The following is a 26,211-nucleotide window of genomic DNA, read 5'->3' as shown; positions in this document are numbered from 1 at the left end:
AATTAAAAGCTCTGCAGTCTGTTCAGCAGTGGGTACCCCTTTAACAGGGATAAAATGAGCCATTTTAGTTAGATGATCCAATCCCACAAGGATTGTTGTCATTCCTTTCGAAGAAAGTAGATCGACTATGAAATACAAAGAGGTAGAACTCCAGGTGGAATAGGAAGAGGTTGGAGCAATCCCATTGGAGTGGTGCAAGTAGTCTTGTTTCAGGCACATGTCAGATGAAATGAAACATATCTTTGAACATCTCTTTTAAAATTTGGTCACCAGAAGGAACATGGCAACAATTTCTGGGTCTTTTACACAAAGGCGATAAGGCTGAGTCCAGTAGCCATTATGAAAAGTTAAATAAACAACTGAAGAAGTGTTAATAAGGAAAGGATCAGCGTCCTAACCATTCTTCAAAAGAGAGAGAGTAAATCCATAGAAACAGTTGCCCTTAAGAATTTGTGCCCAGGCAGAATAGTTTTTCCAGATTCTACTCCTAGATGAAACTCGGAAAACATTCTTGAAAGAGCTTTGTCATTTCTGGATCCCGGTCGGTAAGAAATTATGTAGTTAAAGCGAGAAAAGAAAACTGCCTGTCTGGGGAACAATTTTTTTAGCAGTGTGTAAAAATTCCAGATTTCTATGATGAGAACTGTCACTGGGTGGCTAGAACCCTAGAGAAGGTGTCTCAATCCTGAAAAAGCACATTCGATGGTCAGTAATCACTTGTTTCCAATATTATAATTTTTCTCTGCTGATGTCATCTGGTGAGATGAATTAAAATTGAGAAAAATTAAGAACAAGGATTCAACAACATCTTCTCGCTGATACGTTGAAAAATAATTGCTCCCACTGTGGAATCAGAGACATCAACTTCCACAATAAAGGGTAATTCAGAATTTGAATGTATCAGAATTGGTGTTGATATGAAGAGAGTCTTAAGTCGAGTAAAAGCTTCTTGAGCTTCAGGTTAATATTCAAAAGGAATGCCCTTCTTGGTAAGTTGCGTAATAGGAGAAATTATTCCAGAAAAGTTCTTTATGAATTTCCGGTAGAAATTTGCAAAACCAATAAGCCGTTGTACTTTTCATTCATTCTTAGGTACAGGCCAGTTATTGACTGCATTGATCTGACTGGGATCCATGCTCAGACCATGTGGGGAAATTATGTATCCTAAGAATTGAATTTTAGCTTGTTCAAATTCACAGTTCTTCAATTTGATGTACAATTGGTTCTTTCGAGTACAATACGTACATGTTTGTGATGTTCCTCCAGATTATCGGAGAATATAAGAATATCATCCAGATAGGCCACAACAAATTAGTCTAATAGATCTCTTAAGACGTCATTGATGAAATGCTGGAACATTGCAGGGGCATTACATAGACCAAAAGGCATGTTCAAAGACTCAAAATGTCCATATCTTGTCCAGAAGGCAGTTTTTCACTCATCCCCGGATCGAATACGAACAAGATTGTATGCCCCACGTAAATCAAACTTCATAAAGATCTTTGACTTTTGTAGCCTCTCAAACAATTCAGGACTTAAGGGGAGTGTATAACGATTCTTGAATGTAATCTTATTGCGTTCCCTATAATAAATACAGGGGCAAAAGGTAGAATCTTTCTTTTCGACAAAGAATAAGTTGGCACCAGTAGGAGAAGTAGAATGGAGAATGAAGCCTTTCTTTAAGTTTTCATACAGAAATTCCCTGAGGAATTTTAACTCTGGTTTGAGTAGAAAATAAAATCACCCAAAAGGTATTGATGATACTGGTAACAGCTCAATGGTACAGTCATAAGGGTGATGGGGAGGTAATACATCTGCACTCTCTTTATCACATACATCTGAAAAATCACCGTTTTGCGGAAGCAATTGCAAATCTTTAGAAGAAAGTTCAGTGACTTGCTGGTCTACAGATACCACAGTTCTAGATAGGCAGTTTAATTTGCAATACTCAGACGTTAAGGATAAAGTGCGAGTATCCCAGTTGACAAAAGGATGAGTAGACAGCCAGGGGATTCCCAGTATTATGTAAAAATTTAGGTTAAGGATTCAAATGAAAACTTATAGCCTCATGATGCCCTGGCTCAATAGTCATTTGTAGCTGGATGGCTTTGTGAGTCAGTGGGCCAGAAGACAAAAGGAATCCATCAAAAACTTGCCCCATAGCAGAGGTAAAAGATTCCAGATCTTGCAGGATATCACTGTCTTGCTCAACATAAGAAGAGACTCAGGCAAGGGCTTCCCCAATCAGGAGATTGATAATGATTATTAAACTGAGTAGGTTGCATCTGAAAATAAATGCTGCACTGGTTTAGGAAACCTCTGTATAAGCGACAATCACCACTGAATTTTGCAGGCAAAGGTGGAGGTGAAATTTGTGCAGCAGCAGTATCATTATTCTTTAAATCTTCCTGCAATTAGCTATTTCTTCTTTCTGAGTCTTAAAATGGTTTCTAGTTCTCGGATTTTGCTCTGAGAAATGCAGGCAAACTTTTGTAACTCATTTACTTGGTTCTTCAGAGTTTTGGGACAGATTATTCTGTAAATGTCTGGAGACTTAATAGGAGCCCAGTGGCAGTAAAGAAGGCAAGCTGCAGGAAAGATTGAATAATAAAGAATGGTCCAATGCAGCTGGGTTCGGTAGACAGTAAGTCTATAAGTAAATGGTTCAGGGAGAAGAGTAGTCGAGGACAAGCTGAGGTAGGTTCACGAGAAGTAATAGCTGACAACAGCAATGCAGCAACAGAAACACTAGATCCCTGGCAGAGCACAATAATCTGGCAAGGGAAACATTAAGAAACATTAAGAAGCCAGGCTTTTATAGGAAGTCAAGGGGAGGAGTCAAAACATGCTGGACCATCAGGAGACCATTGAAACTGTACTAGAACATAGAGTGAAAGCAGCCAGAATAGCTCGGTCAGCAGAACAGCAGACCACAGAAGCAGAGGCCCTGTGTTCAAGTCCTGACAGCTGCATTATTGCACTGTTACCCAGTGCCTCACCCCCAAGGACCACCACCCACCATCACTCTCTACCCTTTTGCACTGTATATTGGCTTGTGCAGATACCAGAGAATTTTCTTCAAGGATAGCTAAATATCTTGGGGATGAGGGTGTAATAATATTATGTGTGGGCTGGTGTGGGAGTGTGTTGATGATATGTAGGTGCTGGTGTGTGTGGGTGGGTCAGGTAATCTTATGCGAGAGTTAGTGTGGGGGTGTTTTCATGTGATGTGGGGACTGGTGCGGGGGAAGCAGTATTGTGAGGGATGGAGTGTGTGGTGTAATAATGTTATCCAATTAGTCAAACAAAGGGGTACTTCCCTGCTCCTTAGAGTACCTTCTGTCTGACTACTTGGATTCTGACCCAACCTGTCTGACCTCCCTTTTGGAACTACTTCCGCCTGATATTGGATTCTGACCTGGTTTGTATGATAATCTGTGTATTCTTTTGGCTTGTTAATGCCATCGACTTCTGGCTTACATGTGACCTGTCACTGGAAATTTCTTCTGTGCTTCGCATTCCAATAAGGCTTGACCCAGATAGTTGTCTACGTTCTCTATCTGTTTTGCTGGAAGCCATTTGGAGCACAACGTGCTCTGCATCCCTTATGGCTTCATCCAAACCTCCTTGAGGGGGTCCTTGGCGAAGACCAGGGGCGCATTAGAGTCCACACCTCCAGATTCAGTTGTGTAGATTACAGCGAGTAGGTACCATCCAGTGTTTGCCTCGTGACAGATATTTGCTTGGATTTGAAAACCTCCATGGTACTGAAGCAAAAGATAGGATGAATATAGCCGGTAAGCATGGATTTGGAGTGGGAGTCTTAGCTGTTAACCCTGGGTACATTCTACACTGGTTGGCCCAAGTAAATAGTCTGCATGTGCTCCGTGATGACAGCAGGAAGCAGAAAGCAGGGGCTCTCCAAGCATCATAAAAGAGCTATTCAAGTTAAGTAGGTGATTTGAAATAGCCATACAAGTTTAAGCGCCGCTGTTCAGTTTTTACAGTGGTGACCTAGGGTGTGTAATGGGGTAGAAGGGACAAGGTGTGGCCAATCGCAGCTTTTTAGACCCACCCCGCAATGAAAATCATTTTGTTGCAGGGCCAGGGCCAAAATGACACTATTCACCACAAATTGCGTCATTGAGGCTCCCATCCTGCCAGCATAACTATTAAGTGGGCAGGTTGCAGAACAATTGCCTGCTCTCCCAGGAGTCCAGGAGACCTACCATGCCGGACATTCGAGGAGAATGAGCAAGTATGACCTATCTGTAACATCCCCTCTGGCTTTGTTTTACACACCTCTCGATGACTAAATGTGAAGCCATGGCACTATGACCCGGAGGAGACATAGGAATGGTTGATTAGAAACATAAGGCTGGAATAAGCTAAATCAGAAGCATGTAGTGAGAGAGTGACAGCCAGGGCCATGGCTTGTAAAAGCAAACTTGCCTTTACAAATCATCGCCACTTTAAATTTCCCCTGCAAAGTTAACGATTTCCGGCGACTTGCAGAAATCGGTGCTTCATACATTTACCCCCTGGTGTGTTTTAAAGCCAAATTTTAAAGATTTCTCTTTTTTTTTCCATTGCTCACTAATTATCTTCAAGAATTGATTACATTGTTTCATCAGAGAATATTTTAAGTAAAACGGTTTCCTCAAAAATTCATCTCATGATGCTCCAATTGTTCTGGAATTTACTGTTAAAAAATTGCACATTTGGAAATTCTCAGACATTTATTTTATTTACCAGATTTCAAATATTTTCTACATAACAAATGAGAAGCTGTTTTGAAAAACAATACAGAGTATACAAAGTACATGAAGTAACCCATTTTTACTGTGGGACACAATAGTTAAGGCTGTAAGAGGAGATTGTGAATGACTTTTATAAAAGAGAAAAAACTTTATGCTGATTATGTGAAAGACCCGTCTCAAAATAATCAAAAGAAATATTTAGAGCAACATGGGAGGAAAAAAAACCCCATCATTTAAATACTGGTTAAGTCTTAAAAAAAAACAACTTATAGTACTTAGTAAAACGCTTGCCTTTTTAAAAAGCAAGTCTGGGCAATCATTAGTGAATGTAAGTGTTAACATGTCACCAGCGCACAATCATGTCAATGAGTCACATCATTTCTGAGTGACAGTTTCACTTTGCAATATAATAGCATAACTGTATAAAACGGCATTACTGTTTTATATGTAGTACCAACATTGACTGCACGGGGGAATCTTATCCATTTTCCTTTTGAAGTAAAATAAACTGACAGCACCCCCACCCCTCCTCCCAAATAACCAACACCAGTATTTATAGCCTGGGCTCGTTAAGCTGGGTACACACTACAGAAATTTCGACCAACTTTTCATGCCGAGCGATTTTTACATGCGATCGATGGTCCGATCGCTCGGTCCAAGGTTGAAACATGCCGCTTTGTCCACCCATGGTCTGAAATGTGTATGCTTGTTGGTGTCTATGGTTAGTTGAGGAAAGACATGTGTCCGGCCACAAATCTTCAGTGGAAGCCCTACATATGACGTTGAACAGCAGCCGCTCCATTTCAGTTTGTATGCGCTTGCTACTAATTCTCATTTTGCTAGCTAGTGTTGATGCGAGTAACTCAAATGTTTCCTGTTCCTTTCTTGGTGTTAGCAGACTGTTAGCGCAATCAAGCATCCTTTCTGCCAGTGCATCACTTTCTGCTATTTCATGTATTCTGCGTCTCTTTCGCTTCTGATTTATTTTTGCTGGTGTATCACCTTGGGTCGCATCTTGCCTGTCTGCAGTTAGCTGGCTTTCACGTGGAGTGGGATAAATTGTTGTAGCATCCGGGTCTTCAACTTCCAGCAGAAGCCCATCAGACAGTAGTGCAGGCTGAAAAAGAGCAAACGAATGAGGGGATGTAATTGCATGCATGTTCAATTGTAAACTATGTACACATCTTTATGTTTCAGTTCCCATCGAACGAAGCAGACTGGAAAGTGATAGCGGACGACTTTGAGAGACTGTGGAATTTCCCAAATTGTGGTGGTGCTATTGATGGCAAACATGTCCGAATCATGCCACCATCAAACAGTGGATCTTTCTACTACAACTACAAAGGGTTTTTCAGCATTATTTTAATGGCCATCATGGATGCAAACTATGAATTCCTATTTGTGGACATTGGGAAAAATGGAAGAGTCTCAGATGGTGGTGCATTGGAGCATACTGCCTTCCATAAGAAACTAAAAAACAATGCCCTAAACCTTCCATTGCGGAGCAGCACAAAATATGGATTAAACTTTGTGTTTGTGGCAGATGACGCCTTTGCATTGCATGGGAATGTATTAAAACCGTACCCGCAAAGAAATATGACCCATGAAAGGCGTATATTTAATTACAGACTGTCACGTGCTCGGCGTGTTGTTAAAAATGCCTTTGGGATTCTAAACAACAGGTTCAGAGTTTTTCAGTCGACAATCAACCTGCGTTTGGACAAAATTGACAAAGTTGTGATGGCCTGTTGTGTTCTGCATAACTTTCTGCGGCGCAAAAGCAATAGTGGCCGTACCATTCAGGTCAATGTGAAAAGTAATGGCGAGGAAATGGAGGAAGTGGGCTTAACACCATTAGAGTGTGGCCACTCTAAAAACAGTGTTCAGTGGCAAAATTAAATCGTGAGGCCTACCTTTCGTATTTCAACGGTGATGGTGCCATGCCATGGCAAAATGATTGTATATGAATATTTATAAACATGTTATGCATTGTTATTGTGTTGTTGATTGTTTGAACATAAATAAATCTGTTACATTACAACATCATAATGTACTGTACTTACTGTGCCGCTTGCAGGTATATCATATGCTTGCTCTACCTCTGGGGATGAACTGCTGTCTGTGGGCATGCTGCTAATGGACGTACGTGGTGTTTCTTGGTCCTTCACAAAGTGTAACATATCAAAGTACCATAGCTTTGGCACATACACATCTTCAGCTGCAGCTCCTGATTTTTTGGATGCTTCAACTTTATTTAATTCTTTTTTATACACAGTCCTAAGGTTCTGGATCTTGCTTTTTGCCCATTCAACAGTTGCTCCAGGGTGATATGGCAGACATGCTTTTACAAGCTCTTGCATCGCCATGTTTCGCATCATTCTGTTAGAATACTCCTTGGATTAGGCTTTCCGCAAACATGGGTGAGCCCTGTAGGTCTCAATAAAATCCTTTATTAGGTCAGCATTTCTTTCATATGTCATTATGATTATCTGTTTGGGTATAATAAAAAGGAACATAAGTCCCATCCGTGCTGTAAATTTCAACAATGCAAGTACACATGTATGTATCAATCAGAAAGAATTTACCATATATGTGAACGAATGTACAGCTCCGAAGAATCGTAAAATCCCTTTGTGTGTAATGGTCATGAACGGGTTACAGTTATAGAAAAAAAACACTGATACACGAGGTTATTATACACGAATAGTCTTCACCCACAATGCTCCATTCTCTAAACAAACGCCCATGTCAGAGTGTATAAAATTATAGAGGAGCCTGTCTGGCGCCGAGGAACGTGAGAAGATGGAGAATAAAGAGAAGGTGTTAGTGGGGGTGGAAGCAATGGAGACGGAGACGCAGGCAAAAATTGTGCCGGAAGGGCCAACAAATGTAGGAAAAGTTACAGAGGGGGATGGAGATGCTCAAGAAGAATGTACTGCAGGTAAAAGAGCAAAGTCAATGAGCCCTAGAGAGATGGAGATGATGGTCAAAATACTGGACCAGTCCGACTACGACTGTCAAAAGCGAAAGTACAGAAAAGTGAATAATAGAAAGGAATTGATAATGCAAAAACTACTGCGATTACTGAAGGAAAAACTTGGACAAAAAGGAAATAAATTCCAAGTCCAGAAGAGGTGGTCGGACCTTAAAAATAAAGAAGCTAGGAGACTGGGGCGAATCCGTAAAAATATTAAAAAAAAGTGAGTAGCACGTGTAGTCGTGTAATGTACCTGTATGAAGGACTTTATGTATTTCATTCTACTGTCACATGAACCAATGCAAACGTATGATTATTGTTTTGTCAGAAGTAAGAATTAACGGTGACAAGACCACTGTAGATACCACTGATGTAATTACACTTGTGATAAAACGCGAAAAAATAAATGTGCCCGAGGGACCACAACACAAAGTGATCTCGAGCAGTGTGCAAGGAGAGCACATGTCAGGTGTTGGAATAAAACTTGTAGTAACTTTAGTACAGATATAGAAGCGAAATGGTAAAACATTTGTATTTTCTTGCTTCATAGATACCATCGTCATATCCGACGAAAGTTCGGAAGAGGAAAAAAATGTCGCCGAGCTCTACGATCATTTGAAAAAAATGAAAGACAATATTGTGAACATTAAGAGAAAAATCAAAATCCTTGATAATACTTCCGATGATATGTATATGCTGTTTGCAACTGTTGTGCCACAAACCAGTACCACCATTTCACTGTAATACTACTTTTTGTTCACTTTTCATATTGTACTAGAGAAGTTGAACATTGCTATTTTTTTTACCAGCAATAAAAGTGTTGCGTTAACACTGTGTGGTTTATTCCGAGTATTTCAGACATATTGGGGCATATTCATTATGTAATAAAGGTTAATATGGCGGTATAACTTTAATAGCTTGGAAACTTTATAAAGGTTACATGAGAAATGAATGCCAACATACATCCAAAGGGTAATAACCCACGTGCTTTATACACGTGTAACGGTCTACAGCCAGACAGGTGCAATACACATCTATACAAAACACAAGTCTGTGATGTGCGGATTCCGCACCACGTGGTACTGGGATTGACATCAAAAATTTACATTAACACACCCCCCAGGTTGAGGAAGTAACGGAGGATTGTCGTGGATCTGTCAGAAGTCTATACACACTACACAGCGGAAACGAGATTGGAACGAAAATATTAAACGGTACGACCAACCGAATGAGGCGAGAATCGTCCATTTGGGCAGACTTTCGACTATCGTGTAACTGTACACACTGACCAAACTTTTGAACAAGCGGTCATATGTCGGCTGTTTGAGCCGATTATTGGACGAAAACAGTGTAGTGTGTACCCAGCTTTACCACTAATGCAGTGGAACAAATAGATTGTGGCCCATTGTAAAATCCGTAACCAGAGTCAGTTTTGGCTGGTTACACTATAGCAGGGAGACTCACAGCATGGTGTCTCCCTGACTTAATGTGAGTCAGCCCCAGTCTGAGCAGCCTGAGTCTGAATTCCCTAGGGAAATTGGGTCTGCAAAAAAATAAAATAAAAGTAAAACCAACCCTTTGCCAATAGCAATAGGGCTCTTCCCGAACTCCCTGGGGCGGGGAAGGTCGAGATAATGAATTCAATTAATAAAATCATTAGTTTAGTGTGTGGAACTACAAGTACCAGCAAGTCCTGGCAGCCATTAGCTGCTTTGATATGCTGGCGCTTGTAGAACTAGAAACGCAGCCAGTGCTGGGTGGAAGTTGAAGTTTCACCTGCACACTGAACGAATGGTAAATAAACACACATGATGTCTTTCAATGCTATTTTGTTAAATAAGAACTCCCCCAAGCCCTTGTTAAACATTTTACCGAGACACCTAAGGAAATCTTCAATCTTCTTCCAGAATGTAATCCAAAAGGGAAATAGCATAGACTGGGACAAAGCCTTTGAAGGAAAAAATATGGGCTGTGGGAAAGTGAGCTGTCTTTAAAATGTTGTTGGAAACTTACACATATAAGTTCATTCCTATGGGAAATAAATGTAAAAGAATTAAGTCTAAACCAATGTGGCTAAATAAAAAGGTATGGGAAGAAATGCAAAGGAAGAAGCGTGCATTTAAATTGTTTAAATCTGACGGGTCAGAGGAGTCCTTCCGTAGGTACAAGGAATGTAATAAAACATGCAAAAAGGAAATTAGATTGGCTAAATTAGAAAATGAAAGGCACGTTGCAAAAGAAAGTAAGACAAACCCCATCACTAATGTATCAACATACAGTTGACTTTACGGAGTTATACATTTAACATCATTCACACGGCTCTGATTGCGGGAAATTGCCAACCAATCAGGACACCGGAATCAGGTGGAACTAAGCTTGTTTTGCCAACATTTCAATACAGAGTTACTACTTTTCTGGTTATAGAGCCAATTGTTGAAAGCCTATTTTTTTGTTACTCTATAGAGATATTTGTCTCACTGTGTACACATATATATATATATATTTAGGTCCCTATTAGCTTGTGGATCATCTTATGTGATTATTGATTTTATTTAGGTATTATATTCAGTAAACAGAGGTATTATTATATTATGAGCTGTTTGTACATTTATTTTCATATATTTTTATATTTTTTATGTGTATAAATTTGATTTGAACATCTCATGCGCAATCTGCTTTTTGGTTTGTTTTGTATGTTTATTAGAGGATTTGCACTTCCTCTTTTTGATTTGCTGCATTTGATGTTTTTCTGATATTTGCATGTTTTTCATGCTACCTATTAGCGCCGGAGTTATCTATTGTAGGGATAGGTCATGTCAAACTAATCTAATTAGTTTCTACGAGGAAGTTAGTGGAAACTTAGACCAGGGCAGCACAGTAGATGTGGTCTACTTAGATTTTGCAAAGGCCTTTGATACAGTGCCACACAAGAGGTTGGTTTACAAAATTAGGGAACTGGGTCTAGGAATCAACATTTGTACTTGGATCGAAAACTGGTTAGAGAATAGGGAACAGAGAGTTGTGATAAATGAAACATTTTCTAATTGGTCAAAAGTCTTAAGTGGAGTACCTCAAGGTTCCGTGCTGGGGCCACTTTTTTTTAATATAATCATTGCCAAAGAAGGTTGTGATGGCAGATTCAATAGATATGTTTAAGAAAGGGTTAGACAAATGTTTAGCGGAAAGGTGTATCCAGGGATACAACCGTTAATTAAAATGTAGGATAGTAGTGGATATAGGGTAAAAATAGGACTGCAATATTGAGTCTGGGGGGATTTTCACAATTGAAACAGTTTGGCGGTTGCTTACTCTGGATCAATTTCAAATATAAGTGCAGGATCGCAGAAGATCCAAAATAGGTTGAACTTGATGGACTGGTGTCTTTTTTCAACCTCATCAACTATGTTACTATGTTACTATTAAAAATAACCAGAACTTATGAATGCTCCATATGGAACCTGGCCACCTAATGTCATACAACTCAATGGATCTAGACTTTTTGCCTTAGTCTACTGTTATACTGTTAATGTTTTACGTATGACGCATTTGAATTTTATTTTAAAAACCCCTAAAACTATGAAGTCAGGTGGTCACATGATATAACAACAAGTGTCAGCCAATGTGTACTGGTGTTAAGCTACATTGCACGGAAGCTGTCACAAATCATGCTCCGCCTGACACTTTCTGGTAGTCCTGGCTCCCATTTGCTGGTACTACCATCATCTCTGGTAGTACCAGCAAATGGGAGACAAGATAAGATATGAGACAAGATGAGAATATAATTTGTAATGTGGTCATTATTGTTAGATTACTTGTATTGTCTGCACTGATTTCATTTTTAAAGCATTGCTTTAATATTAGACACTAATTGCATTAATTTAACATGTTCCCTAGCAAATACGGACTGCACATTTTATGGATAACACTGCTTTTCCACAAGAGTCTCAATTTTAGGTTTACCTTTGTTGTAATAAACATGTACAGTACTGTACCTCGCACAAATGCAATAGCTTGATCCATAAACCGTTTTTGAGTGATTTGCAGTTGGGAGAAAATGCAGGCGTTGGGGCTAATGTATTTAAATACATATACCTTAATATGAAGTTGGTCCCCCTTTTGCAGCAATAACAGCTTCCACTCTTCTTGGAAGGCTTTCCATAAGATGTTGGAGTGTTTCTGTGGGAATTTGTGCCCATTCATTCTGTAGAGCATTTATGAGGTCAGCCACTGATGTTGGACGAGAAGGCCTGGCCCGCCATCTCCGTTCCAGTTCATCCCAAAGGTGTTCGATGCGGCTGAGGTCAGGGCTCTGTGCGGGTCAGTCAAGTTCTTCCCCACCAAACCCATCAAACCATGTCTTTGTAGTCCTCGGTGGTAGTCGCGTCGCTGATGCTATTAAATCAGACGCTGAGGACACCTACAAAATAAAACCAATTTGAGAATAGACAATGACAAAAATATACACAGACTTACCGGATCAGCGACTGTCCAGATATCCGATCGTAGCAGGACACTAACAGCAGCTTCTTCCAAACGAACAGGTGTCCGGCAGTAGTGCCTGACGTCAGTGCGCCCTCAATGAATTTTTATTTAAAGCGGCAATGTCGGGACCCCTCTCAACACTTAAGCTGCGTGGTCCCGACTTTGCCGCTTTAAATAAAAATTCATTGAGGGCACACTGACGTCAGGCACTACTGGCGGACACCTGTGCATTCGGAAGAATCTGCTGTCAGTGTCCTGCTACGATCGGATATCTGGACAGTCGCTGATCAGGCAAGTCTGTGTATATTCTTGTCGTTGTCTTCTCCAATCGTTTTTCTATTGTAGGTATCCTCAGTGTGGGATTTAACAGCATCAGCGATGCAAACCCCACCTGTATTCCTTGCATTTTGCACTGGGGCACAGTCATGTTGGAATAGAAATGGGCCTTCCCCAAACTGCTGCCACAAAGTTAGAAGCATAGCATTGTATACTGATAAGGGGCTTAGCCCAAACCCTGAAAAACAGCCTCATATCATTATCTTTCCTCCACTAAACTTTACAGCAGTTGGCATAATGCAGTCAGGCATTTAACGTTCTCCCGGCATCCGCCAAACCCAGACTCGCCCATGTGACTATCAAATAGAGAAGCGTGATTCGTAACGCCTCAGAACACATTTCCACTGCTCCAAAGTGCAGTGTCGATGTGCTTTACACCACTACATCAGACACTTGGCATTGGTTGTGGTGATGCTCGGCCATGGAAACCCATTCCATTAAGCTCCCACTGCACAATTTTTGTGCTTACATCAACGCCAGTGGAGGTTCGGAACTCTTCAGCTATGGAATCAGCAGAGCGTTGGTAACTTACCCCACTCTGTGATTTTATGTGGTCTTCTGCTTTGTGGCTTGTTGCAGCTGTTCCTAAACACTTCCACTCTCTAATAATATCACTTACAGTTGATTGTGGAATATCCAACAGGCCCTGTAGCTTGTGCAAATATGAAAAACCCATACCTTAGAGATGTCCAAAGCTTGAGTTAGATGCTGCAGCGTGCATATGCCCCATCCCTTCCCCGCCCTTCAAATAGTAGGCAGTCAGAGGGGTCATTTACAGGCAAACATGACTTGCATTATTTGGCGCATATTTTGGTTTTGCACATGTGCAGAGTGAAAATATGCAAAATGCACCTGTGGTGGCCGAGTACTGATGGGATTTCCTTCCCCTACCTTGTCCTCCAGACACGAGTCAGGTTCTTTTTTTATTCGGACATCCGGTGGTCAGGAGATAAATACTTCAATGAAAGGGACAAGGATTGGTCAAATAACTTGGGTTTATTAATAATGCGGTAAAGATAATTTTGGTAAGCAACCGCGCCACTGACCCCTTCAACTCAATGGTAATGACAAAATATTAATTTGATCAACATAGAGCACAATAGCATTTAACATATATTAACAATAAATCAATTTTCAGGTAAATCACATAACATTAACATCATCTAAAACATTTGGTGCACCAATATTATCCCTGGTAACGTTACCATATTTTACACTCAGTCCTGGGTTGAACTGTGCACAGGAATTTAGTAGAAGTGCTGCACGTGGTTGGGGCCCATAAATTAATTTTTCACGCCAAATAAAGTGATGATCTTTTGTATTACACAGTCTCTTTTGTGTGTATTCACAGACCTCTCTATTTTCTCTCCTCTCACACTGTTCTCAGTACATAGCTCAGTCTGTTTAGTGTGATGTCACAGATCTCTATACTGCTTATTTGTTTTCAGTACTTTCCTTTTTACTCACACCTCTCTTTGGCTCACTTCTTATCTTCTTCTCTTCTTACACTTACTTCACTTTTAATATCTGCTTATATATCACTTTGTCCGATTTTCATTCTGTCCCTATTTTTCTCTCTCAGTCTATGCAGACACAGGGATCTCTCTCCCTCCCTCCGAAGTCTAGAACTTTCCTCTTCCCACTGCCTTCTGGGAGTTCACAGTTATTACCAAAGTCAGTGGACTTGTTGCTATGCCACACACTCCTCCTTCCTGTTACTCCCGGCAACCACCAACCACTCCCAACTGTCACTTCTCCCTCAAGAAAATATATAGATATATATAGATATATATATATATATATATATATATATATATATATATATATATATTTTTTTTTTTTTTTAAATCTTTATAAACACTTTTTAACAATTAACAAATTAAATTAACAAATTAAAAACATATAGATACACCCCAGGGTACTCAGATTTTGGGGCACCACACACCACGTAAATGGACTTCCGTTCCTTACTGAATCAGGCCCATCCATATTTAAATAACTAGCAAAGGTCATCATCATCATCATTTATTTATATAGCGCCAGCAAATTCCGTAGCGCTTTACAATTGGGAACAAACATTGATAAGACAATACTAGGTAATACATACAGACAGAGAGATAAGAGAACCCTGCTCGCAAACTTAGAATCTATAGGACAATGGGAGTTAGAAACACAAGAATATGTGCTACATCATATTGCACAATGGACCAGCTAGAACGCAAAGGTAAATGTATTGAGTGGGCTATGTGTGTAGCAATGTTGGTCAGAGGGTTGTTGTCTTGCGTTAGCAGTGTAGAGGATGGTAATAGGGTAATCTAGGGAAATTAAGATGGTGGTTGAGGAATATCATAATCTTGTTTGAAGAGGTGGGTTTCCAGTGATTGCTTGACGGTTTGAAGACTAGAGGAAAGTCTTATTGTGCGTGGGAGGGAATTCCACAAAGTGGGTGCAGGCCAGAAAAAATCCTGTAACCGAGAATGGGAGGATGTGATGAGAGTGGAGGAGAGACGTAGATCTTGTGCAGAACGGAGGTGTCGAGTAGGGAGGTATTTCGAGACCAGTGAGGAGATGTATGTCGGTGCAATTTTGTTGATGGCCTTGTATGTTAGTAGAAGAATTTTATATTGGATTTGTTGAAATAAAGGCAGCCAATGTAGAGACTGACAGAGTGGCTCAGCAGAGGAAAAATGGTTAGTAAGGAAAATCAATCTAGCCGCTGCGTGCAAAATAGATTGTAAGGGTTCAAGTCTGACTTTGGGAAGACCATTAAGGAGGGAATTGCAATAGTCGATGCGGGAGATGATGAGTGCATGAATTAATGTTTTTGTGGTGTCTTGTGTCAGATATGTGCGTATTCTGGAAATGTTCTTTAGGTGTATGTAACATGATTTAGATATAGAGTTGATGTGGGGAATAAACGACAGTTGTGAATCAAGGATTACACCTAGGCAACGAGCTTGCGGGGTGGGATTTATGGTCATGCTATCAACATAAATAGAAATGTCAGGCAGGAAGCTTCTGTTTTTGGGTGGGAATATTATTAATTCAGTTTTTGAAAGATTGAGTTTGAGTTGGCGAGAAGACATCCAAGATGAAATGGCAGAAAGACAGTCAGTAACGCGAGACAACACAGATGGTGAAAGATCAGGAGAGGATAGATAAATTTGTGTATCATCCGCATAGAGATGATACTGAAATCCAAAGGAGCTTATTAGTTTTCCAAGAGAAGTGGTGTAGAAAGAGAATAGCAGAGGACCTAGGACTGAGCCTTGTGGTACTCCAACTGATAAAGGAAGCGGAGCAGAGGTGACCCCAGAGAAATTAACACTGAAAGAGCAATTAGATAGGTAGGATGAGAACCAGGATAGGACATTGCCTTCAAGACCTAAGGATTGTAGCGTTTGTATGAGGAGAGAGTGGTCAACAGTGTCAAATGCAGCAGAGAGATCCAGAGAGAATTAGAAGAGAGTAATGGTTATTATTTTTTGCTGTGATCAAATCATTGACAACCTTGGTCAGTGCAGTCTCTGTGGAGTGTTAAGAGAGAAAGCCTGACTGAAGAGGATCCAACAGGTTGTTTGCTGTAAGAAAGTGTATGAGGCGAGTGTAGGCAATTCTCTCGAGAAGCTTGGAGGGGCATGGGAGCTGGGAGATGGGGCGGTAATTTACGAGAGAGTTAGGGTCAGAATTCTGTTTTTTTAAAATGGGAGTAATCACTGCATGCTTGTAGTGATGGAAAAATACCAGTAGAAAGAGATAGATTACAGATTTTAGTTAGAGAGGGAATGAGCACAGGAGACAGGGACATACCAATTTGTGAGGGAATGGGATCAAGAGGACAGGAGGTAGAGTAGGAAGATGAGAAGAGAGTAGAAACTTCCTCTTTATTTGTGGGATCAAATGAAGAGAGAGTGTCAGACAAAAGGAATTGAGCCGATTGCTTGTCAAGGGAGATGATACCATTTCATTTGTAATTTGTTTGTCCCTGTACGGCGCAACGGACACCTTGTGGCGCCTTATAAATAAAAATTAATAATAATAATAATAATAATAATAAAAGCCTGATCTTATCAATTTTGTCCTTGAAATAGGAAGCAAGATCCTGTGCACTGATGTTAGTTGGAGGATTTGGGGCAGGAGGATTCAGAAGAGAGTTAAATGTGTTAAAGAGGCGTTTGGGGTTAGAAGCCTGAGCATAGATGAGAGATTGGAAGTATGCTTGTTTAGCAGTGTCCAGAGCATTTCTATAGGAGTGGTAGATATCAGTACATGTGATGAAATCATTACAGGCACAAGATTTACGCCAGTGACGTTCTGCTTTACGAGAACGTTTTTGTAGAGTTCATGTTATTGTAGTGTGCAATGGTTGGCAACGAATTCTATGCAAAGTATGTAGTGTCGCTGGAGCCACTTGATCCAGGGCAGTTGCTAGGGTTTGATGAAAATGGGGTACTGCCCAAAGGTATGCATAAATATCCATTCAGTTGCTTTGCAAAGGTCTTTTCACTGAAACCTGAGCCCTTCTTGCCCAAGATTTCACTGCTTCTCACGTTGAGTGAGCTTTCTGGAACCCATTCCTCTTGTATTCCAGTATAGTTACTTCTCTGATCCATCTAGAAAAGGCCTGATTAGAAGGGGGGCACCATTTCCAAGGTACTTTAGAAATCATGAAAAGCTACTCTATGCTTTTAAATCCTTCTGTACAGGATAAATATATTAAAATTACCCTTACCGGGTCTAATGAGTGCAATTCTCTTTCCGGTTGTGGACAAATTGACTGTATGACCTCCTGATTAATGTGGTATAAGATACAACTTTGTGTTTGCTATTATTCTGCAGTGCAGCAGCTTACCTCCTTTGTGGCCCGGTGACACACCATTCATAATGCAAGCCAAAGATTGGGCTGACTATCCAGGAAACACCAGCAGTAATGAGTGCATCCGACTCTTGGCCTTATAGGCCCACTTCTCACAAACATCAGTGTTGGTTATAGGTTTTATCTCCTGCCAAGGTAATTTTCTTCACCGATTCTTGACCTTGTATACTGGATTGGATTATGCCATGTTTGCATCTTTATCTAACACTAAGTTTTTGATTAGAATTCAGACGTTGGTATGTGGTATGGTGTCCTGGCTCACGCTCCTAAGTCAACTCCTGCGCTTCCTTGTCGTCCATCTCCACTTCTTGCTGATTTGCATCCTCATCCTCCTAGTCCCCACAGTCTTTGGCAACCTCCTCCTTCTGGACTATCAACTGTACTGTGTAACTTTATATTTTGCATGAACATTTTTATTATGTATTTTTGTATTGTGCAGTAGAGTGGTTCCCCTAGGGAAATCAGCCCTATGCTGACCAGGTCTGGGTGTGCACACATTATAACAGAGACCATGCGCTGTAAATCCCCATGTTATGTGTTACCAGCAAATCCTGGTGTAGCCTCAAGCTAATTACTGGCTTTGCAGGGGGATACCATACATACTTTGTCCCACTGCTTTAGCAGTAACCAGCCTAGCTTGTAAGTCCTGGGGATGGGTATTTATTTAGGGGTGGGGATAAATGCTTTCAGCTTCATTCATTTATGTATTTTCAACAAGGAATTGTATTTTATGAATAAATTAATAACATATGATGTAAATTACATAGTGCATCAATGGGAGATTAAGTGATACGTTATCTGATGGTAGAAAACTGTACTGTATGTAAAACATTTGATTATGAATTCACACCTAAGCAATGTTATGCAAGTGTTTCCACTGACATCATCATCTATTTATATAGCGCCACTAATTCCGCAGCGCTGAACAGAGAACACACTCACATCAGTCCCTGTCCCATTGAAGCTTACAGTCTAAATTACCTAACATACACACAGGCCGAGAAAGACTAAGGGCAATTTAATAGCAGCCAATTAACCTACTACTATGTTTTTGGAGAGTGGGAGGCAGGTGCGGGCTGGCACGTTTAAGCCCGGGGGGCGCACAGACGGCCACATCGCGTGTCATGTGATGCGGCCGCCTGTGCGCTGACGCGGCCGCATCACGACCGAAGAAAATAAATAAGAAATAATGCACCGGAGAGGTGGGGGACCCGGCCCTAACAGCGGTTGGACTAAGCGGCCCGGGGTGCCGCTGCCGCCCTGCCCCCCCGGCCCAACCCGCCCCTGGTGGGAGGAAACCGGAGAGCCAGACAGTAACCCACGCAAACACGGGGAGAACATACAAACTACTACTACTACTACTAATTGTTGGTCTTAAGGGTGCAATGGAAGGAGGCTTTTCTTTGTTAAGAACTTTTCTTAACAAAATTGTACAGACACTGCCTCCTTCCATTGCACCCTTAAGACCAACAATAATACTGCCGGCGGTGAAAGTCACGTGATTCTGGGTTGCCGGCTTCTTCAATAGTCGCAATCATTGCAAGTCATGTTTTGAAACAATTGATATTAAAAGCATGTCGAGGTCCCCAGATTCGCTGTCACGATATTGCGGTAAGTTTTGTCGCGCTACTCATGGTGCTTTTATGTACCCAACCCCCCCTGCAGTGTAACAGTGATGTGTTTGCTAATCTCGCCTATAGAAAGCAGTGTGTTGTATCTGGGGATTTTGAATTCAAACTCGGGCGAGTTTGCAAAATTGCAGCTTCATACATTTGGTGATTTGTATGGCTAGAATGGCAAAAAATTGGGACTGGGATTTGTAGCGATTTTGAAAGAAACATCTCTGGAGATTTTACATCAAACCACCGGTCAATAAATCGACGATTTAAAATACGCCTGAGAAAATCACTGGGAATTCAAAACCGCAGCTTGATACATTTACCCCCATGACTCTAATCTCTTATCACCCAGATTTTCTTACTAAATGAAGACATTTTAAACCAAAATAATGGTGGATATATCCCACCTGAATGAACATATGAAAAAAACGTAAGAATAATAGCTTAGGTTCCCTGTGGATTGTGCATTATCTATTAAAGCAAAGCAAAAATACATTTTATTTTGGCATTGAAGATAATTTTATAAACCTAATAATACAAATCTACAAAACTTTTCAGGCAAAAATTATCACAACTCACACAGGCTCTGAAAGGTGTCATTTGGGTAGAAAAACATTTTAGGCTTACCCTAGAACCATTGACACAAGCTTTAAGACTGAACTCATTAGTAACTAGGCAATTAAATTAGATCATGTCGATCACAAACTAACAATGTTATATGACAATTCTGTATGTTTTTAATCTTAAAACATCCTTACCTAACATTTTGATGTAATTCAATTTATGCAGTTAAATTTTTAGGTAATATATTTTAGATAATAATGATCGATGATCAACCTCCTAAATTAGTATGTATAAGCGATATGATGAAGAGCAAGAATCAAAAGATCTCCATACACGTATATTGGGTCTTTTGACAATTAGAAATAAACCACAACACTAAAAAGAAAAACCCAATCCAAATTTCAATTCAATATATCTTGAATCCCTGTGGCTAAAATGTATTAATTAAATGATACTTCCCGTAACTTATGAAAGACTTGCGATTTACTTTTTGATATATTGTTGCTGATTAATTAGGATGGAAAACTTTTACATAGAAACATAGAATTTAATGGCAGATAAGAACCACTTGGACCATCTAGTCTGCACATTTTTTTATCCTATGGTAACCTCCAATCCTATGTAATCATTATTTCTTTTTAAGGAAATCCTTATGGCAATCCCAAGCATGTTTGAAGAAGCCTTCACCACCTCTTATGGGAAGCTATTCATTTATCCACTACCTTTTCTGTAAAGCAATTTTTCCTCAAATTTCCTCTGAACCTACTTCCTATTAGTTTCAATGCATGTCCTCGTATCCGAATACTTCTCTTCCTTTGAAATATGTTTCCCTCCTGTACACTGTTAAAACCCTTGATATATTTGAAAGTTTCTAACTATACATATTAAGATCTTGTAATGTATTCGAGTAAATTTTGTGATGTAGACCATGCACCATTTTATATGCCCTTCTTTGTACAGTCTCTAATACATTTATATCCTTGTAAGGATATGGCTTCCAGAACTGAACACAGTATTCTACATGAGGCCATGCCAGTTACCAGTGGCATTATTACTTCTTTCTTTCTGCTACTGTAATACCCAGCAAATCACAGGTATATTACATACACTCACTCACTAGATCTCCCGACTACCTCTAGGAAATTCATTGCTAATTGTTTTGTCATTTTGGGGTGGACAAATGGCAAACTACAGCCCAAGACTGCACTAGAAGCATGCAGAAATAGTTAGACACTGAAGCAAATTGCAAAAGTCTGAAAAAAGTTGGCATTTTGGTGCCAGAATGTACAAGACGACTTCAGGAGATTCTTGGGGGGAAAAGGGAGGAGCCAAAACAGACAGCAATCTATCAGTTATGCTGTGTTACTGCTGGCTGGGCTAATGAGGGATCTTCCCTCAAATAGTTACTGAATGCTATTGCTGAACTGTTGTCCTGAGGGATGCTTGCAGCCAAAGTATGTTAAAGTCAAATATAAAAGCCAGCTTAGAGGAACCATCTTTGAAATGCCGGAAAGATCTAGCTTGCCACTGCACATGAGATGCCAGCAGGACTCATATGAAGACAGATACATTTATGGTTTATTTTGCTTTGCTATGTTCAAGTTATTAAACTGAAACGGACATCAAGCTGTGTTATTAAAACCTCTGACCAGGACTGTTATATTGATATTGAGAGGCGTTTTAGTGCTGACTGAACAAAGCGTTTATTCCTGCCAAATCTGCTCTATTTAAAGTTTATCTACAAGCTGAGACAGTGTACAAGGGACAGAGATAAATCATTTGGTACAAGAGTTTGTCTATATTGCAACAGAAGTTTAATTATATTGTGAAACTGCCTAAAATGGTTGCTAAGGAGAGAATTGCAAGTTTTTTTAACACTACAGTTGGTGGGAGAGATCGATTACTTATTTCATTTTGTACAACTAAAAAACTGCATTTGTCCCACTGAAACTTCACTTTAACCTGTGAATTACAATTTACCCCAGTGGGTTCTCTCCAGGGGTGGGCTGGGCCGGGGGGCAGGGGGGCATCCAAATTTGGATAACAATATCCGCGGCCGCATCGCAAAACACGCGATGCGGCCGCGTCCAGCACGCAGACGGCCGCATCACGTGACACGCGATGCGGCCACATCATCAATGACATTTTAGCTATCGTTTTGTAGAAGGTACTTGTGAAGATACCGGGTATATCTAGCCCTGTGCTACCCAGTACCTTCTAGGATTCGTATGGTCACTCAGGCAAAATGCAGTTATAAAAATACAACAGTATATTTATTGTCATACAAACAACACTAGAATATTATATACACACAGTAAATAAATGCCAGGCAGATTTACCACATCATCTGTCCCTTACCCCAATAACTTAAGGAGATATAGTCACCTGCTGTCCAGACTTCATGACCCATTGATCCCTCTCAGCTGCATATATAGACTCGAGTTAGAAAACGACAATTCAAAACTCCATCTTGCACCTTCCTGAATCAAATCCAAGCATGAACACCCCTCCCCCCTGGAGTTGTTCCTTATATATCACAGGTCTAATTTACACAGTCTTTCCCCTCCCTGGGCAAACCCCTGCGACTATTCTACTTAACCATTGGTCAGTGCTGGACTGGGGGGGGGGGTTGGACAGGGGAGTGAAGATGAGCTGTCCTTTCAGAGAACCTCCCCTGTTAGATGGCCTGTCTGGACTAGCCTGGTGAGAACAATGGACACTAATTAGTTTTCCTACTCAGGCACATGGCAACCTGATCCCTACCCATAATCCCCCTGGCTTCACTTTAAAGACAATGAATAGCAACCTTACTTCAAGTTATCAATATACAATACACAATATACATATGTACACTGAACTACAATGTCCCCTTAGCCACATGTTATTGGACAATGCAGTTGTAGTCTGGTGAGCTGGGGAACAAACACATGGGCTATAAAAAGTACTATTATCCACATTGTAAGAAATGAGACATGCTCACAGGGTTATCAAACTCATTTCGTCACAGTACTAAATAAATGAAAGCTAGAATCTGATTGGTTGCTATAGGCAACATCCCCACTTTTTCAAACCCACAGCTTAGTAAATCTAGCCCTGGGTGTAAATTGCATTACAATAACCACATTAAATATATGTTTACTGAGAAAAAGGTTGAAGTGTTCAATACTTATTTCACCCGCTGTATATCCCAGAGACATAACTCCCCCTTCAATAAACCGGTCATAATCTCCCGCACATTTAAATACCAAACATGATGGAATTATGACAATCTGACATACCTTTCCCAAAGACATGTAATTATAACTGTTCCCAGATACCACCAGTACCTGTCCTTCACAATCCTGGTGTGATTTCTGCTCTTCAGTATGGAGTGCCACCCAGATTTCCCAAAATTTGAAATATGAAGACGTTTTCCTTGAAGTTCATATTTCTATATACCTATATAGCCAGCCTTCAAATGCTGCCGTTCACAGCTTGACATCCTTGCAGACAAGGTCTATTCAGGTGTCCCAAACACTAACTTGTGTCAGGATATAGGTCACAGCAGGGGCCTTTGAAGCTGCCACAGGTGACACTGCTCTCTTCTAACACAGGGATGTGCAGAGTCACCGAATACACAGACAACAGACTTTCTGACTTCACATTTTACACTTTAGTAGATCAATTTATCAATAGATTAATTTGATATACTATATTTCCACTGCCATTATGATTTAGGCATTATTTCCCACAATTATGCGATGGGTTAACCCTTATAAATAACTGTAAGTTCTCTATATTCACAACAGGTACCATCAATCCTGTGTCATGCCAACAGTAAACCATCCTGAGACCATTCATGTGTGGGGTTGCTTCTCAGCCAAGGGAGTAGGCACACTCACAATTTTGCCTAAGAACACAGCCATAAATAAAGAATGGTACCTAAACATCCTCCAAGAGCAACTTCTCCCAACCATCCAAGAAAAGTTTGTTGACGAACAATGCCTTTTCCAGCATGATGGAGAACCATGCCATAATGCAAAAGTGATAATTAAATGGCTCTTGGATTAAAATATCGAAATTTTGGGTTCATGGCCAGGAAACTCCCCAGACCTTAATCCCATCGAGAACTTGTGATCAAACCTCAAGAGGCAGGTGGACAAACAAAAACCACAACTCAAAACTTTTGGCCATGACTGTAGCTTTAATGTTGACACATATGATTGCACATTTATATCATGTTTTTGCTTTGGAAATTAAATCTATGTCTGTCCATTATCACATTCTTTATGGGTAAACATATCTCCTCCCATTTTTTTAGAAGCAATTCAGGCTCCTCATTATCCTCCCCTTCCTCATAGACATGTGTATGTGCTTTATCTACTGCCTCTGGGCCAGTCAGATTTAGTGAATACGTTTGTACCTTTTTTGACTTGACTCAGATATCCCAGCAATGCAGTACACTTTCCATTCTTTCCAGAACTAGAGCCAGTTGCCAGTAGAGATGCTCAGGCTCAGTTCCCTAAGAACCGAACACACCCAAACTTAGCAGATCCGAGAAGCAGCTAGAGAAATTGAAGGAAGTAAACTAAACAAATCCGCTAACTATATTGTAATTGTAGATTAAGCACTTAATTTGCTTCGCCGGAATCAAAGAGCTATCAACTTCTTGCAATAACATCTCCTCCTTCAGTTTCTCTGGCAACTGGTTCTAGGAAAAAACTTAGCTTTCCCAAGACACCCAGTGGTGATGCAGATGAGTCAGCACAACATTTTGACATTTGCTCTGCTCTAAAAGAATTGCCCAAAAATTGTGACAGCTCTGCCATAAAATGAACTACAAATTCCATGAAGAAGGCCATTATCAGCAATTACATCAAAGTACACAGACTTCTGTGATGGTGGATTCCAGCGGGGATGAACTAGTATTGTTTGAGGAAGATGTACACAATCATAAGGGTGACTATGATGACTGTGTAAATTGCTGAAATCTAGCTAAGAGAAGGGAGCTACCTGATGCTGGGGTGCATAGTAATATTTTTGGGTAGAATGGCATGTTGGCAATTTTATGTTTTTCTACAGTAAACTTTCACTTTTTTTAGAGAGGTTTTTTTTCTTTAAAAAGGTACAAGCTTTTTATTTACACTTTTGTTTCCCTGACTTAAAACCACTATGCACTTTGCCTCATGTGCTAAAGCCTATGTTCAAGGGATTAGTATCTTCATGACTGAGACTGGAGAGTGACAACAATGATGTCACCCCTCCTGTTTTCTGTATGAGCTATGGCACAGTAGAATGTCACTAGAGAATTTTAAGAACACTGACAGCCCTATTATTACAATTTCTGTTTCAGCAGTAAACCCTGCCACCTATCCTGTTTCTGAGTGCGCTATGGTACAGTAAAATGTAACTACAGATTTAGACCATGACAGCCAGCCCTATAATTTCTATTTCTGCAATAACTCTTACCAATGGTGCACTCCTCTTTGTGTGTTACCTGTATAACACAGTAGAATTTGCCTGCAAACGCAGAAGACAAGCCTGCTTGCGCTCAGGGCTGCCGAGAGGGGGGGGGGAGCGGGTACAGTTTAGCCAGGGGGCCCGGGCCGGGTCCTCGCTGCTAATTTTATTTTTCTCTCTTGCGCTATTTTTTTTAAAACTTTTTTTTTATTTTTTTTCCCACGGGAGGGGGGGGGGGTCTTGGGTTTCTTGGGAGCTGGAAGAAAAAATAAATTAAAAAAATAAATAAAATACTCACGTGATCGCGCGGCGCCGTGTCCCTCCTCTCCTCCATTCACAGAGACTGCCGGGCGTGACGTCATCAAGTCACGCCTGTCAGTCAGTGAGGAGTGCCGCAGCCAGCATGAAGAAAGAAGACAGAAGAGGAGACAGAAGAGCAGAAAAGAAAAGAAAGAAGTTGACAAAAGGTAAGTAAAGAAAAGAAAGAAGTTGACAAAAGGTAAGTAAAGAAACGGAGAGGCTGGGGGAGGAAAACAGAGAGGGACAGTACTATAAAGAAAGGGGACAGAGAAACAGAGGAGGAAAAAAAGGAGAGAGCCACAGGGGAATAAAAAAAAAAGTGGGAGAGAGGAACAGAGGAGGAAAAAAAGGAGAGAGCCACAGGGGAATAAAAAAAAAGTGGGAGAGAGGAACAGAGGAGGAAAAAAAGGAGAGAGCCACAGGGGAATTAAAAAAAAAGTGGGAGAGAGGAACAGAAGAGGAAAAAAAGGAGAGAGCCACAGGGGAATAAAAAAAAGTGGGAGAGAGGAACAGAGGAGGGAAAAAAAATTGGGGAGAGAGGAACAGAGGAGGAAAAAAAGGAGAGAGCCACAGAGGAATAAAAAAAAGTGGGAGAGAGGCACAAAGTAAAAAAGAAGGGGGAAAAGCAGCATGGAGGTCGCAGTGTGAGCATAAGGGGGTACAGTATAGTTGTGATGAAGGGGCACAGTACTGTGTGTGTGATGGCACAGGGGGCTTGTTGCAATGTAGTGTGTGTGAGGTAGGTGGCAGCTAATTAATGGGCGCTATTTTGTTTGTAGGGTGATGGTGAGGCAATTTAATAGTAGGGACTATTAATTTAAGATGGGGTGGTTTGGGGGTATTGAATCTTGGGGTGAG

General features: G+C 40.6%; 1 protein-coding gene and 1 long non-coding RNA gene across 2 annotated transcripts in view; both read right to left on the bottom strand.

The window, feature by feature from the left end:
- The window catches only part of LOC142142750 (uncharacterized), a 411,021-nt gene that overhangs the window by 342,489 nt on the left and 42,321 nt on the right, over positions 1 to 26,211 (bottom strand). The window lies entirely within an intron of this gene.
- Positions 3,606 to 7,150, bottom strand: LOC142142508 (uncharacterized). Its single transcript, XM_075200393.1, has 3 exons — positions 6,824 to 7,150; positions 5,542 to 5,877; positions 3,606 to 3,767 (listed from the first exon to the last, which is right to left on the bottom strand). The coding sequence occupies exons 1-3, from the start codon at positions 7,136 to 7,138 to the stop codon at positions 3,606 to 3,608; spliced, it is 813 nt and encodes a 270-aa protein (XP_075056494.1). The 5' UTR covers positions 7,139 to 7,150.

Source organism: Mixophyes fleayi, chromosome 3 (genome assembly GCF_038048845.1).
Source record: "Mixophyes fleayi isolate aMixFle1 chromosome 3, aMixFle1.hap1, whole genome shotgun sequence".
In the NCBI taxonomy this organism is placed as follows: Eukaryota; Metazoa; Chordata; class Amphibia; order Anura; family Limnodynastidae; genus Mixophyes; species Mixophyes fleayi.
The sequence above is the reverse complement of the archived record's forward strand: the minus strand, read 5'-3'. Positions and strand labels throughout refer to the sequence as shown.

Excerpts from the sequence above, each read along its gene's own strand:
- LOC142142508 (XM_075200393.1), bottom strand. The coding sequence starts at position 7,138 with ATGATGCGAAACATGGCGATGCAAGAGCTTGTAAAAGCATGTCTGCCA. Across the intron at positions 5,878-6,823 it reads ATATACCTGCAAGCGGCACA|CCTGCACTACTGTCTGATGG; the intron begins GTAAGTACAGTA and ends GCTCTTTTTCAG. Across the intron at positions 3,768-5,541 it reads TGGAGCGGCTGCTGTTCAAC|TACCATGGAGGTTTTCAAAT; the intron begins GTCATATGTAGG and ends CTTTTGCTTCAG.